This window comes from Lagopus leucura, unplaced genomic scaffold, assembly GCF_019238085.1.
Source record: "Lagopus leucura isolate 7727_CA_CO unplaced genomic scaffold, USGS_WTPT01 Super-Scaffold_100026, whole genome shotgun sequence".
Classification (NCBI taxonomy): Eukaryota; Metazoa; Chordata; class Aves; order Galliformes; family Phasianidae; genus Lagopus; species Lagopus leucura.
The window spans coordinates 3,001,841-3,015,904 of NW_024962277.1; the positions used below are offsets into that span (position 1 = coordinate 3,001,841).

The window sequence follows — 14,064 nt, forward strand, 5'->3', positions numbered from 1 at the left end:
CAATCACTGTAAGATTTTCACTTCATTTTTGTATGATATCACTGCTGCAATGGCTGGTGGAACACAGATAATTTTTTTCTGAAGACTGAATGTTATAAATGTATCTACTCTGTGCAAGTAGTTGTTTCTTTCTTATCTGCCTAGCAATGTAAATCTTTACATCATCACTGTCTATAAAGTGTAATCTTGGGAAGGGAAATGAGAGCATATAACACTGGGTTCTGCAGCATCAATAAATTAAATAGTGCTGTGGCACTTGGGGTGTCTGAACTACTCCTGTGTTCAGTGCTGGGATGGATGCGATTGCTTTCTGACATTTCTTTTCAATGCTCCTGAATGAGTCTTTTTTTTTTTTTCCCCAATATGTAGTTTGTGAAAAGTAAAAGCAATATTCTACTTCTCGTATCTCAGCAGATTCAGGATGCAGATGCCACAAAGACACAGTCTTTGCAGTTCCTCTGCAGCTGAATTTAATGTGCAGTGGCTCTAAAGAAACAGTAAAAAACAGCAAAAACCATCTAAATCTGGTGATTTCTTATGCAAGCAATGTAATAAGGAACACACAAAGAACTGAAGCTGAAAGAATTAACTTTAAATCGGAAATTGGCACCAAGAAGTTTATCGATACGTGAATTCACTTATAACAAAACCTACATCTCAGCTGTCTCTGAATTGCTTTATTTACAAATATTATTCCCATAGTATGTGCATACAGTGTGGGTAGATACATAAATAGAAATATGAAAAACATTTTGGTTTGGAATAATCAGTTACACCAGAAGTATAGTAGCAATGGTAGCAAGCCATCTACCCAGGGTTTAGAGTTCATTCTGCATTCAGTGGAGTATATGGTCAGTGGTTGTAGAGCAAAAATGAGGGTGGGTTTTGTATTTTGCTGTGTTCTCCTGGGAGTGATCCAAACTGCAGGCATATGAATAACACAGATAATTCATCTGCATTGATGGCTGTGGAAATAGAAAATATCTTGTTGGAAAACATTGAGAAAGCTTTAAAATGAAAATAGCAGATGTCAAATCTACAACCTGCAGTTTACTGAGCAGTGAGTATGGTAAACACTGATTATTCGTCTTGATGTTAGGGTTCAAAAACAATTGTCCCTTCAGTTTGCCTTGGGGGAGCGTGAAATGAGGACCATGTGTGCATGGATCAGCAACATTCGAAAGATGAATCACAATTGCTGCTTTGGTCTGGTGCACAAGGCTGTGCTTGAGGGGCAGTGATTTCCTACCTTTTCCAGATCTCTGTAATTAGTGCTAGCGTGAGGCTCCTTTCCTGGTACTGATGTTAAGTGGCGGCCTGACAGTGCCTATTCACACATGGGATTGCCTTTCTTGAGTGAAGGAGAGTTTGCTCAAATGAAGTTAATGTTGAAGTATACATAAGTGTTGTTTGTAAAGGCAGTTATCAGAAGGTGATTCTGAGATCGCCTAGTCCGTCTCTGGCAGGAGCTGTCAAACATATATGGAAGAAATAGTACTTGCAGCTTGACAAAGGATGTGAAGCACTGTATGTTTCAAATTAGAAGGAAGAGGAAAACATTCAATAAAAGTGAATCAGATTATTTTCTTTTCTTTCTGTTGTATTTGACTTCCGTTGTATCTGCTGCCTGGCAGTAGTTACATTTAGCATTTCTCTGACACAAACAGTTCCTGCTGTTAATGTTTTCTTTAGCATTTCTTTCTGGAAATGGAGGCCTGAGTCTGTTCCTCTCCAGACCAGTAATGAGTAGAAACATTAGCTGTAGGTGCATTTCACTGCTGAGAATGTACCACGTATGTAGGCCAAATATCAGAAAATTACAAAAACAAACAAAATAGAGATTACCTTTGCGTAATAGTCTTTGTCTCTCATGAATAGTCACACTGTTTCACGTTGAAGGAAGGAGGCTGGAAGTGAAATGCCTGCACATGCCTTATCAGCGCGCTGAGTTAGTCATTCATTCTTCAGGAGATGAGGTGCATTAACGTTATGCAGAGCTGTGCTAATTGAAGATATCTTAGGATCTTAACCTTCGCTGTTGATGTAGGTTGAGGAACAATTCCAACATTAATCTCTGTGCCTTGAGGTATGCGTTCTGTGATGGAAATTCTTTCAGACTTACTTGCCCAATAGTGAAGATGGATTTGGATTTTGCTTCTCATGTTTTCTACAGAATTTGTGTTTTAAGCTCATGTACTGTGAGAGTGAATGTTTCTGTCAATAACAGCCCCCCATCTCCACTTTTTAACAATCAAGATTGTTTGTAACTTAATTTCATTAAGCATTTCAACTTTGATGATCTGCTTAGAGATCAGTACTGTATTCAGGTCTGTATTCAGAAGATGTTTTCGCTATTTTTTTTTACAGTATTTGCCTTCTCAGTCCCTGTATGTAGAAGTATGTGGACCGAAGGGATTTTTTGGACAACTCTCCAGGCAGTGGAGCTTTCTAGCAATGCTCAGAATAAACTAAAAGCTGCGTGTAAATTCAGCCAATGTTAGTGGTTAATTAACTAAGAGCGTAGAGCCCTAGGGCCATAACATTAGGATTTATAGTTTTAAAGTATGTGCTCTAAACAAATTGTCTTAGCAATAAGCCATTTAAACAGCGTGCCTACTTTATGGCTTAAGCAGGAGGGAGTGCTTCCTGGAAGCACCTTTGGCTCCCGGCAGGAAGGACTTGGAGGATAACCACCAAAGTATGGTTCTCTGCCTAGCTGACATGTTCTAACATAAAACTTCTGTGACAACTATCTAGTTCAGCATTTTAAGGTGCTCCTCACTCTTTCCCAAATTTCTACAGCCTTTCTGCATTTTTTTTATATGCTTTTAAATATAAGGAATAAAAGACCAAATAAATGAAAATAATTGTGCTGATTTTCAGTGGGGGGAGGAGGGGGGGGGGAGTTTAGTGGTATTTCTCATCCTCAAAGCTTCAGCTCTATGACCTTAAGAGTTGAGCAGAATTGAATATCTGTCTTTGCTCACTTATAAATACACGAAGCCAGTGTCATTATTGTCATTTTTTTTCATATGTTGTTCATATCATCGCACACATGTGGTGTCTTTGTTTTGCTGGAGTTAGTTAAATGGGATTTTGTGTAGCTTAAGAGAAACAGGAAACATTTCAAAAGAGAAAAGATATTAGTAGAAAAGTTAAGACTTGGGGGAAAAAACTGACACCTTCCTGTTTCAGGAAACATTTTTGTATAACAGCTTGTTTAATGCTGAACGAAATCAAAGCTAAACAAATGAAAAGCCACCTGAGAAGAAAGTGAGATTACAAAAGTGACTTCCCGGGGTACTGCTAAGATCTGCTTTGCTTTTGTTCTTTATATGCTATTTTATGTCTTTTTCTAAGGTGATTTCACTCATACTTACTCATTGCAATACTCAATACTCATTACAGTTGGAGTCCTCTTATACTATTAACTTCTTCTCTTTGCACTGTAGTGGTAAACTGCCCTCAGAGGGCGGTGGGGGAGTTCTGATGGCTCCTTAGCTTCTGTGACATTGAGCGAGACGTGGTGTGTTTTGATAATGTTTGAGAACGTAAAATATTTGATCTAACCAGTGTCTGATATGGAAGAGTGGATTTCTGCAGTATTCATGCCTACTGCGAGAGTGAGAGATGTGTAGGTTGCTCCAAAAGTAATGCCTCCTATTTTATTTCCATAGAAACTATAGCAGATACAAAGGGCACAATAACATTATTTGATAAAACAAATTAGCAGTTACAGAATGCTGTTTTCCAACGTAGTCACCACCCTTAGCAACGTTATGCTGGGAATGTTGGTGGCAGGAATACGCAACCTGATCTGTTATTACTGCTTGTGTTCAGATTGTCTGACTGATGGTGTGCCTGAGCAGAAGGAAAAAAAGGACATGAGTTCTGTTATTGTCCAAAACACTGCTCACAAAGCGGGAATGTTCAAAATAGTTTTTTTTTTAATTAAAAAAAAAAAAAAAAATCATATTGATTTCTTGATATTTCTCTACAGGGCCTGTCATCTGTCACCAAGAGCAATGGGCTTCTCAATATCACCTTTAAATATGACAGTAAGTAGAAAATTTGCACTTAATTCACAAAAATCAAGTATGCAGTCTCAGTTGTCAATACATAGCAGTATCTCTCTTAAAAATGACTCGAAGAGTAACATGACCTCTTTAGTTCTGAAACAACTTTCAAATCTAGGTTTGTTTCTTCTCAGTCTGGTGGGTCTTCGTATATTTCACTAATTAGAGTAAGTTGGTCTAATCATCTGTAGTGGTTTCATTATCGGATCATTCACCCATTACTGGTCAGAGAATTATAAAGAGTGTTTTCATTCTGTCGAATAATGCAGTCACTGAAAACCTTACATGGAAATATATAAGTGGCCATCATCAGTATAAGCTCAACGTGCAGACTAGAGAAGGTCCCAATTTACAGTAGCAATGTTTGCATTGAAGCCAGTGCAAGTTCCATCCATCCCTTCCCCCCCCCCCCCCCCCTTTTTTTTTGTTGTCTACTTAATTCATTCTCATTATCCTTACATTCCTCAATTTAATGCTAACTTCTGAATTTGGAATCTTTCATTGTGAATTCATTTGTTATCTAATCTTCTTAAAGAAATGAGCAAAATTTAAGCACGTCAGATTGTACAAGAGATAACTACATACAAGTTACCATTTGTTATCTGCACAAAGAACAACAGTAAGAAATGTCAGTTGGAGCAGAGATCCCTGCATTTATTTCACACAATGGAGTTTGTTGAAGTCCCTGTGTCTGTAGCATTTTTTCCATTAATTTTGGCACCAGGAACTGTAATTAACCAATGGCAAGTGTTAATTCAAAGTTCTGCTGGCACTGCACACTTTCTGAATGAAGTTATTATTTGAATTATGCAGTACTAGGGAAAGAGGTCCCTGATATCAAGGCTAAAATGTTCATATAATGTGCAAATACATTCTAAAATTGAGTTAGGCAGCATAAAGCAGAATGTGCCTTGCTAGCTATGGTTTAAAAGCTCTTAGCTTACTACACAGCAACTCTAATGAACTCAGTTTTATGTTCTCCTATTAGTTGGTTAGATTATTTATTCAGGTGAACAACAAATGTTTGTATGTTTTAGTATTCCAACTGTATTCAAATAAAATAAGTGATTTCCTGAAAAAACATGCACTTTTTTCTGTGTTGTTTTCTTTCTAAATTTGTTGTTCTTTGAAAATACAAATCAGTGTCTTGCAGTCAAACCTCAGACATTTATGTTGTAATGCATTCTGGCAAATTGTCATTTGACCAGAAATTTTAGCAACCAGGATCCAATATCTTGAGCTCGCTTTTAATTAGTTCCAGACCTAGCAAAAGCTGTTACTTCAAAGTTTCCATTGAAAGAGATGCTCTATTCTCTGAAGAGGAAGTTCATGCTGTCACTCCATTCACTCATAGCAACAGAATTCTACAAACAGCAGAGTAAATACCAATTGCCCAGCTTGTGGAAAGAGCAGTATTGTACAAACTGTTCTGTTTCTAATTGTGGGGCGGTTACATGAAAGGCCACTTACCATCATTGTTTGTAGCAGAAAAGTCATTTTCTAAAACTACTTTTTACTTAGCTATTTTTTTCCTTGTTTAAGGAGCACACATCTGAATTAAATTCTGATTTCTTGTGTTGGTTTGTTATAGCACTTGATTATTTTTTTTTTTAATATTTTTGGGAACTCTGTATATCCAAGTGCAAACCATATAAATTATATCTGGATTTTCAGATTTATCATCAGTTACTGAATGGGTGGCAGAGAAGTACTCAAGATCAAGCAGTATCTGTGGTTAAGAGCACTTCTTGGGCACCAGTTCTAAGACTTCACATCGTCATTGTTGACATCAGAGCCTGGTCACTCACCAGTGTTCTCTTGCACTGTATGTGCACAAATTAAATGGCAGTCCTTACATTTTGAGTAATTAGTGAGGAAAAAAAATACTCTTTAGAGAGTTCCAAAATATGTCATTTTTGCAACCTGTGATACAGGCTGCTCTGGCATTACAAAATGGTAAATGAGGAGTCCTGCAAATGAGGCTTTGGCAGCTGGTCGAAGTGGTTGTGCTCAGTGACTTTTGAAGCTTTGGACTGTTTTTCATTGTTTTAAGACAAAAGCTTCATGTTGATTTACTGTACAGTATTTATTTATTTTATAAAATAAATAGCATGCATAACTTTGCTCAGTCTTGAAGAAATGTCAGAGAATTGACTTCTTTATTCAAGTGGAAAAATGTGGGCCTTGCTGGAAACTGAATAGTTTTCAGGGTTCTTCTCTGATGTGGCACAAGAACCAGGTTGAATTAGGTTGCCCAGAGATGTGGTGGAAACCCTGACCCTGGAGACATTCAAGGCCAGGCTGGACCAGGCTCTGAGCTGTGGATGTCCCAGTTCAGAGGAGAGGACTAGATGACCTTCAGAGGTCCCTTCCAACTCTAAGGATTCTACAAACTCATATGTTTCTTTTAAAATTTACTTTTAATGTTTCTTATTAAAATTTATTTCTCTGTATTTTCAGACTGCACTCCTTACCTGAATTCAGTGGGTAAACATGTGATTGGAGATGTGCAGAATATAACCATCAGTCAGTATGCATGTTACGAACAGGTTGCAGTCACAATACTTTGGACAGCAAATGCCATTGGTAAGTAGTAGAGGAAAGTGAACTAATTCATCCTGTCTTTGGTAATGAATTCTTGTTGATCAGATCAGTTAATGTGACTAAATTATGCTCAAAGCATTAAAGAAAACTGCTTGAGAAAGAAATTCTTGACAGCTTTGTGGAACTGCTGCTTTAAATAAGCTGCTAAAGGAAAGGTGTACTGAAGAAGATACGTTCTTAACAGTAAGGTAAATGATTTGTCTGATAAAAACAACATTTTTATGGTAACCGCTGATAGAGTGACTGCTTTGACTGGAATGAAAAGAAAGGATTCTGGGGTAAAGTTACAGAGGTAGCACCAGACCTGAAATTCATTCGCTGTTACCATTCATAGTCAAGCTGTCGCAGCAATAAAGTTGGTTTCAGAAGTGTGTGAAGTGCTACAAGTTGACAGAATCTTTGTAACAGTTGGGAATGAGGTGGGGAGCAGCCATGAAAATCTTCCCTATCGCACAGAAGTTCACTGTGGCTTTTCTTTTTGCAAAGAGCTTAAAAGAGTTGTACTCATGTCTTTGAGTGCTTTTCAGTATCAAGTAAATCATTAGAGTTAAGCACAGTATAGTTTTTGAAATTAAAACATTTGATTAATGCTCATTTACTCATACAGCAGTCTCCCAGTTTGATATGTCATGGTTCATACTTCCTCAAAAAGTTTTTTTTCTTACAATTAAATAACGTGGGAAGTTTGTGTGGTAAGATGACAACCTAAGTGTTGAGGTGTGGCAGCTGAAAAAGTGCCTTTATTGAACTTGACATACATTTTTTGACATGGATCTGTCAAACACTTTAGATAAGTGTACCAGTGAAATTTTCTTTGTGCCCTCCCAGTATTGAATCTTGCTTTCGGAGTTGGTTTGCATTTTAAATTTGTAAGAGCAAGTAATGATTAATTGCTGGAGCTTAAGGCAGTATGTGAAAAATACCCTGAATTCTGTAGAAGTGTGCGGTTGAAACCAGTTGGTAATCTTCAGCTGCAGACTGGATGAATGAGAACTATATGGGAAACAAATTCTGGTGTTCTCTGTTGTCTGATCAGAGGTTAATCCTCTGGGAAGCGTGAAGGCAGAACTGCTGTTGAAACATCTTGGGTAACACAGAGACTGGACGCTTTTGTGGCCTTCGTGTAAGCACAAACAGTGCTTTTGTTCCATGGAGCATTAGGAACACATTGGGCACGGCCTTTCTTTTAGTATAAAACATTTTCTTTCTTTTATTATAAAGCATTAAAAAAAAAATCTATTGGAACAGAAGAATTCTTTTTTCTTTTCCCACCCATCCCCTCCCCTCCCTTCCTTCTTTCCACCCTTCCTTTCTTCCTGACAAGCCTAGTGTAAAGCCAGGTTAATCTGTGTTGATTTTTGTGGCATTTACCTTATGAAGATGGTGTCTGTGCCTCAGGTAAATGTGTATTCTGCCACATGTAATTCTCTTTAATATATGGAATTAGGTGGAGTAATGGTAATCAGTCTTGAAGAACTGTGCAGTAACTTTGACGCCTGAATCACAAATCTGTCACAGCATCACACTGATATTGTGCTGTGATGCTTCTATCACCGTGACTCAGTTTAGTCATTTAATTGGTAATCCCACGATGAGAACATTGCAAAGAAATGCAGAGGCTGTGCTGAGAGTTGGTTGTGTTAGAGGAGCTTGAAAACAATGGATGTAGTTCTGGCATCACTTAAAAATAACTGGACGTGTGCACTCACTGGAATAGATTCCATTCCTTCTAAGTCAAGCTTTCTGTTACGCTGTTATATTCTAGAAACAAAGAGATGGTGATAACTGCCATCCCTTTAAACCAAAGGTTGAAAAACTGTGTGAATATGTTATAAAGATGTATTTCTGTAATTTGCTAGCAAACTGTTACATTGCATTGCAAATCATGGAAGTACAAAGTTACTATTAAGTGTATTGCTGGTGAAGGAACTGATTATTTGTATTGCAGTGATAATTTGGAAGCCTCAGCTGCAATGGGAGTCCCTCTGCTCTAAGTATTACACAGGTGTGTAGTAATTACAGCCTTTGCCAGAGACTGAATTCTAAATAGGGAAGATAGGCAATGTGGGAAGAACTGATGTCACAAATATTAAAACACAAACGTATTTCGTGTGAGGGTTAGGATTTAAGTGTGAAGAGAAATTGAACTATCTTCATATCACATAAAATATCACTGAATGCATTTTGAAATATTTCAGGGATTGAATATCTGAGAGGATTCCGAGTAATACTTGAAGAGTTAAAGTCAGAGGGAAGGCAATGCCAGCAGATGGTTTTAAGAGATCCAAAGCAGCTGAACCCAAGTTTTAAAAGAACAGTAAGTGCTTTTTTTCAAGAAATGCTTCACTACTGCTTGTGTAGCCTTGAATGTATTTATGTGCTATTTATAAATTTGTGTACATATTTAGATAGATATATAATTAATGTGATGTTTACTAGGATGGAGATTGCTTCCCAACGTTGTTCTCTTATGACCAGTTGTTGACTGGAGATAGATCTACTCCCCTTCTTTAGGAGCTTTCCTGAGGCTGGAAACTGTCACAAAACTGTTTGGGATGACTGGGGGGGAGAGGTGGCATATCTGTAACAAGTCCACATCCCAGCTCTGCGTGAAGCTTCCTCGTGTCAGTGTTGTAATGGATGGACAGAGAAAGGTTTCTTAGTAGATTCACTAATACTCATGTTTGCAGATCTGTGGGCTAATACTGAAGAAAATGTCTTTAGTTAAAGTTTTTTCAATCTTGTCTTTTTGTGTAGGGAGTGGAATCTAATCCCTTTGCAAACCTGAAGTTTGAAACAGATTACTTTGTAAAGATTGTGCCTTTTCCTTCCACTAAAAATGAAAGCAATTATCATCCATTTTTTTTCCGAACTCGACGTAAGTATTGCATACATGCAGTGTCATTCCTTTCCCCTCCTTTTTTTGTTTTCAGAAATAGCTTTTCTGATTAAAAGAACAGCTTTCAATGTAGAACATGATAATGTCAGAGGAGTCTGGGTTAAGATAGTTATTGACACAGTCTTTGAAAGATCTGGGTATTAAGTGGGAAGAATTTGAATTGCAATGAAAAATCTGTAGTGAATAATTCATGTTATCCACCTACCAGAGGGAGCGTCTCAGAAAGGCCTATAATTGCCTGAGATCTGCCTGCAGCAGGATTACTCATGAAGGTGGTTCATTTCTTTTCTTCCCCTCACTGGGCACTGTGAAAAAGCTCAAATTGCTTCTGCTTTTGAGATCAGTTTCAGAAAGGGGAGTGTAGAGGGTAGGTATGGGTAAATGCATATGAAATGAGGCAGCAACGAATCAAGTTGACTTTCTCAAAATTACTTAGCAATTAGCAATTCTTATTGCAGCCTAATGAGAATAAACTTGAATAAACTCATCAGTGCCTAAATAGAATTGAATAGAATCTAACTGTAAGTACCAATTTGGGTAAAGTGTTGGTATTTGTCCTGCTAAGGATTACTGTTTTCAATTTACTGAACCTATCTCATTTAAAGATGCGAAAGGGCTTGAATCATAACTTAGAAGGTGAGTTTGCAAAATATATTCACTCTGGGTGTATTACAGACTGGAAAAGAAATGAGAGTGCTGACTTTAAAATGCTGAAATAACTCCTTTCTTTTGCACTTTATACTCACATAGCATAGCATAGCATGTGGATGCTCTGTCATTAATCCTTTTACCTCTATTTTCAGCATGTGAATTATTGCTACAGCCAGAAAACCTCATCTGCAAACCTTGTAAGTAAAACAATACTTTCTATATACTTATAAGAAGTTACTGCTCTCGAAGAGTCACTTGCCAGTTTATGAATGTTTTCTCTGACAGACTGGAAGCCACGGAATCTGAATGTTACCCAGCAGGGATTCAATATGCAAGTCTCTTTTGATCATGCTCCCCACAACTTTGGATTTAGATATTACTTTCTTCACTACAAACTGAAACATGAAGGGCTGTTCAAGCAAAAGACCTGCAAACAGGTATGTCACTGTGTTTTGCAACTCTCAAAAGCAGAAAACTCATTCACATGGATGTTCTAAGTTTTTATGGAAACTTAATACAAAATCTGATCACTTTGAAGATTTTAAACTGTTTGGTGCTATTTGTGGAAGTATCTGTTGTGTTGTGATAGCACTCATCAATCAAAAAGAACACTTGAGTGCTCAGTGGTGCTGAATACTGTAAGCAGATGAGAAGAGGCTGTTCTCTCTTGAAGGCCATACAACTGATTAATACTTCAACTTGCATCTTATTACATTTGTTAAACGTTCCTTCCAATGATGTGATTTTATCTCCACGCCAAATTTTACCACTGAACAGATTACCCATTCGAGATGGTGTCACAAGGTACTGCTCATTTCAGTGTGAGTGTAGAATTTGGTTCTCTGTGATTTTGTACAGCTGTGCATATGTCTTCCTATGGGTGCTGCAATTTGCTGCATTGTTTTCCTTAGCTTCCGTTATTTTTCAATGTCAAATTTTATCTCAATGGACAACCTTTGAAAACTGTTTTGGTTTTTTTTTTCAAATGGATGTTTGATCATATTCTAGTTCTGCAAGCAGAGGACTGCAGTCCTTGCATACTTGAGTGGAGAATTAGTTGAGCTGGTTTAAGACAGAAGAGCACCCTAAGTTTCTAAATCAATATGAATGCATTTTACATTATATTTTAAAAGTGTGTGTGTGTCATGCAGAGTATTTTGTTTTTGTTTTTTTTTGGATGTAGGATCAAAACACAGATACTACAAGTTGTATTCTTCAGAATGTAACTCCAGGGGATTATATAATCGAGGTAATGTTTACAGAGTCATTTGTACCACAGCAGAATGAGTACATTCATGAAGGAATTAAGTGAAATTAAAGTCCAAGTCTTCAGTAACTTCAGGCATCCCTCCTGAGGTACCTTGGCCAAGTAAAGGTTTTACATTGTTCTTGACCTTTCCATAGTTCTGCTTCTCTAAATGCACAGCTTTTTCATTTGTGCCTTCAAGTAGAATTGTGAGCCTGAGTAATTCTTGGATTTTGGTTCTTCACTGGAATTATAAAGTTTGGCCAATTTCTGCTATACTTGAAAGTTAAGTCTCTTTTGATGGATGACGATACATGTAAAAGTTAGTGTCAGGAGAATAAGCTACGTACTGCCAAAGACAAATGGTTTCACTAGTTAGTACTTTTTGGTGCTCTGGAACTTTTTGAACAGTAAGTTTCTCATCAGGTTGTGGAAGCTGTTACAGTTGTTTCAATATTGCAGAAAATGAAGTGAAATTTCCACAAAATAAAATTCAACTTTTACTTTCCAAAGCTGGTCGATGACACTAATACAACAAGGAAAACAATGCACTATGCACTAAAACCAGGTATGAATATTGTTTTTTAAGTAGTATGCCTGATGAATTTAGATTGTTCTAATTGCATTGGAAATAAATGTTGATTTGACCTATCTATTCACTGACTGAAGACTGCTGATGCAAATGTGCTGTGATCTTTTGATGAAAAGAGAGCACGCTTGTATGTACACATCTGCATTTCTATGTCTTTTCTATTCACATTTAGTACAGTTTAGATCAAGAGATAATTGGAAGTAGTTGTGGATACATCACTTTTGTTATAGATACGAAAATTTGTAATCTGTACCTAAGTAGCAAACAAACAATGTGTGCAGCAGTGTGGATGTAATGTAGTGAAACTATGAGAGCAGCCTGAACACGTTACTGGCTATGTGCTTCAGCCCTGAAATGAAATAAAGCATTCTGAAAAATCTGTCAGTTGAATGCTTGGCCTGAAATTAAATGAGGATTTCTCAATGTAACTGCAGACCCAAAGCATAGCCTTAGATGAAGGTAATAGACAAAATGGACTGATGCAAAGTCTTTGTAGTCTTTGTGGGAAGCCACTATTTGAGCTCTCTGGAATGAAAATCCAACAGTTGAAATGACTCTTGTGTATCATGTTAAAAATACAACTCACTCCCCCATCATGAGGGTGCAGTGTGCAGAAAGCTCTTGTTACTGACGTTAGTTGCTCTAAAGCTGTGGTTATCAGGACAAGTAGCATAAGACCTCTTCAAAATGGAGCAGAACATGTTGTTTGAATTTACTGTACATTTCCAAATTCCTGATAATCATGTGCTGCAGCAATTTTATGTTCCGAGTGTGAAGATTTGATTGAGGTTTTTTCATAAGCACACGCCTAATTCTGCTTTGTTTCTCCAAGTGCATTCTCCATGGGCTGGACCAATCAGAGCTATTGCCATTACAGTCCCTTTAGTTGTCATTTCGGCGTTTGCAACGCTTTTCACTGTGATGTGCCGCAAAAAGCAGCAAGGTAAGAGGGTTCATTCAGTATGGATATAAAGATGTACATTTGCAACCACAAAGGTCCCAGTTAGTAGCTTTATTCTAGAAATATCTTTACCTGAAGAACTTTCTTTTTCAGCTCTTCCTCCTTCCTTTCCACATTTCACGCTGTGTTGAAACTTGTAGCAAATTCTTAGTTCAGTGCATGATGGTGATTTGTTTCCAAAAGAGGTATTGCATTACAAATCTAGAATTGATGGAAATTAATTTTTTAATTAGGGTTTCTGTTTGTTTCTGAAAGTAATGCAGGACCTGTGTAGAATACAAGCATATCTGTAAATTGACATATTTTAAACATTGCCTTGTTTCATTCAGAAGTATCACTGATACTGATTTTAAACCAGAAAGAAAGTAAAGCCATGTGACATGAATGTAATTCTCAGCACTGTCTGGAATACTACTTGTGTCTGTTATTCCAGATTGCTCACTTTCCTGGAAGTTGCCTTTACACTTCATCCTAAGCCTTCTCTCCTAAAACTTAGTTGCAGATGTTTCTGTAAATTAGATTCCATCTCTATTCCCCGATTTCTCTCTCCACTGTGTCTAGGAGCTGGCAAGCTGTGCTTTTTACTCTGAGATGTTAAAAATCAGTTGGCATTTTTTGGTAGAATCTCAGGACTCGTGCTGTTTCATCAATATGGAAAAAGCAGTTACATTCTCTAAGCCCCACGTATCTGTGTTATCCATCTGAATTTTGGAAATGAGATATAATGCAAGTGCTATATGCCATTTGGGTTAAATCCCTTTACCTTCTGGTCTTCTGTGGCTGTTCCTTTGCTCACAACTAGCACAGTTCCAACAAAAAGACAAATCGCTGAGGGTATCTACGCAGAGAGCTGTTCCAGCGTAGTTATTACTGATGAATAATTCTAAGAAAAATATCCCTAAGGGCAAAGTTTGTATTTTGAAATAGGCATATTTTATTCAAAATTAGTTTAATCAACTAGAACTGTATTGAGTTAGTCTGGTGTAAGGCACCCACGTTCCAGTGTAAGTGCATCCATCCAAGGAAGGAAACACG

The 14,064-nt window shown here is 37.4% G+C and overlaps 1 protein-coding gene across 3 annotated transcripts in view; it reads left to right on the forward strand.

Moving 5' to 3' along the window:
* Positions 1–14,064, forward strand: part of IL17RD (interleukin 17 receptor D) — a 57,797-nt gene that overhangs the window by 36,879 nt on the left and 6,854 nt on the right. For all 3 annotated transcript variants that reach the window (XM_042880289.1, XM_042880290.1, XM_042880292.1), the window contains exons 3-11: positions 4,001–4,058; positions 6,537–6,662; positions 8,879–8,997; positions 9,438–9,558; positions 10,383–10,427; positions 10,516–10,667; positions 11,414–11,479; positions 11,990–12,044; positions 12,901–13,011. In XM_042880289.1, coding sequence (XP_042736223.1) covers positions 4,001–4,058; positions 6,537–6,662; positions 8,879–8,997; positions 9,438–9,558; positions 10,383–10,427; positions 10,516–10,667; positions 11,414–11,479; positions 11,990–12,044; positions 12,901–13,011 — 853 coding nt within the window. The remainder of the gene's footprint in view (positions 1–4,000; positions 4,059–6,536; positions 6,663–8,878; positions 8,998–9,437; positions 9,559–10,382; positions 10,428–10,515; positions 10,668–11,413; positions 11,480–11,989; positions 12,045–12,900; positions 13,012–14,064) is intronic.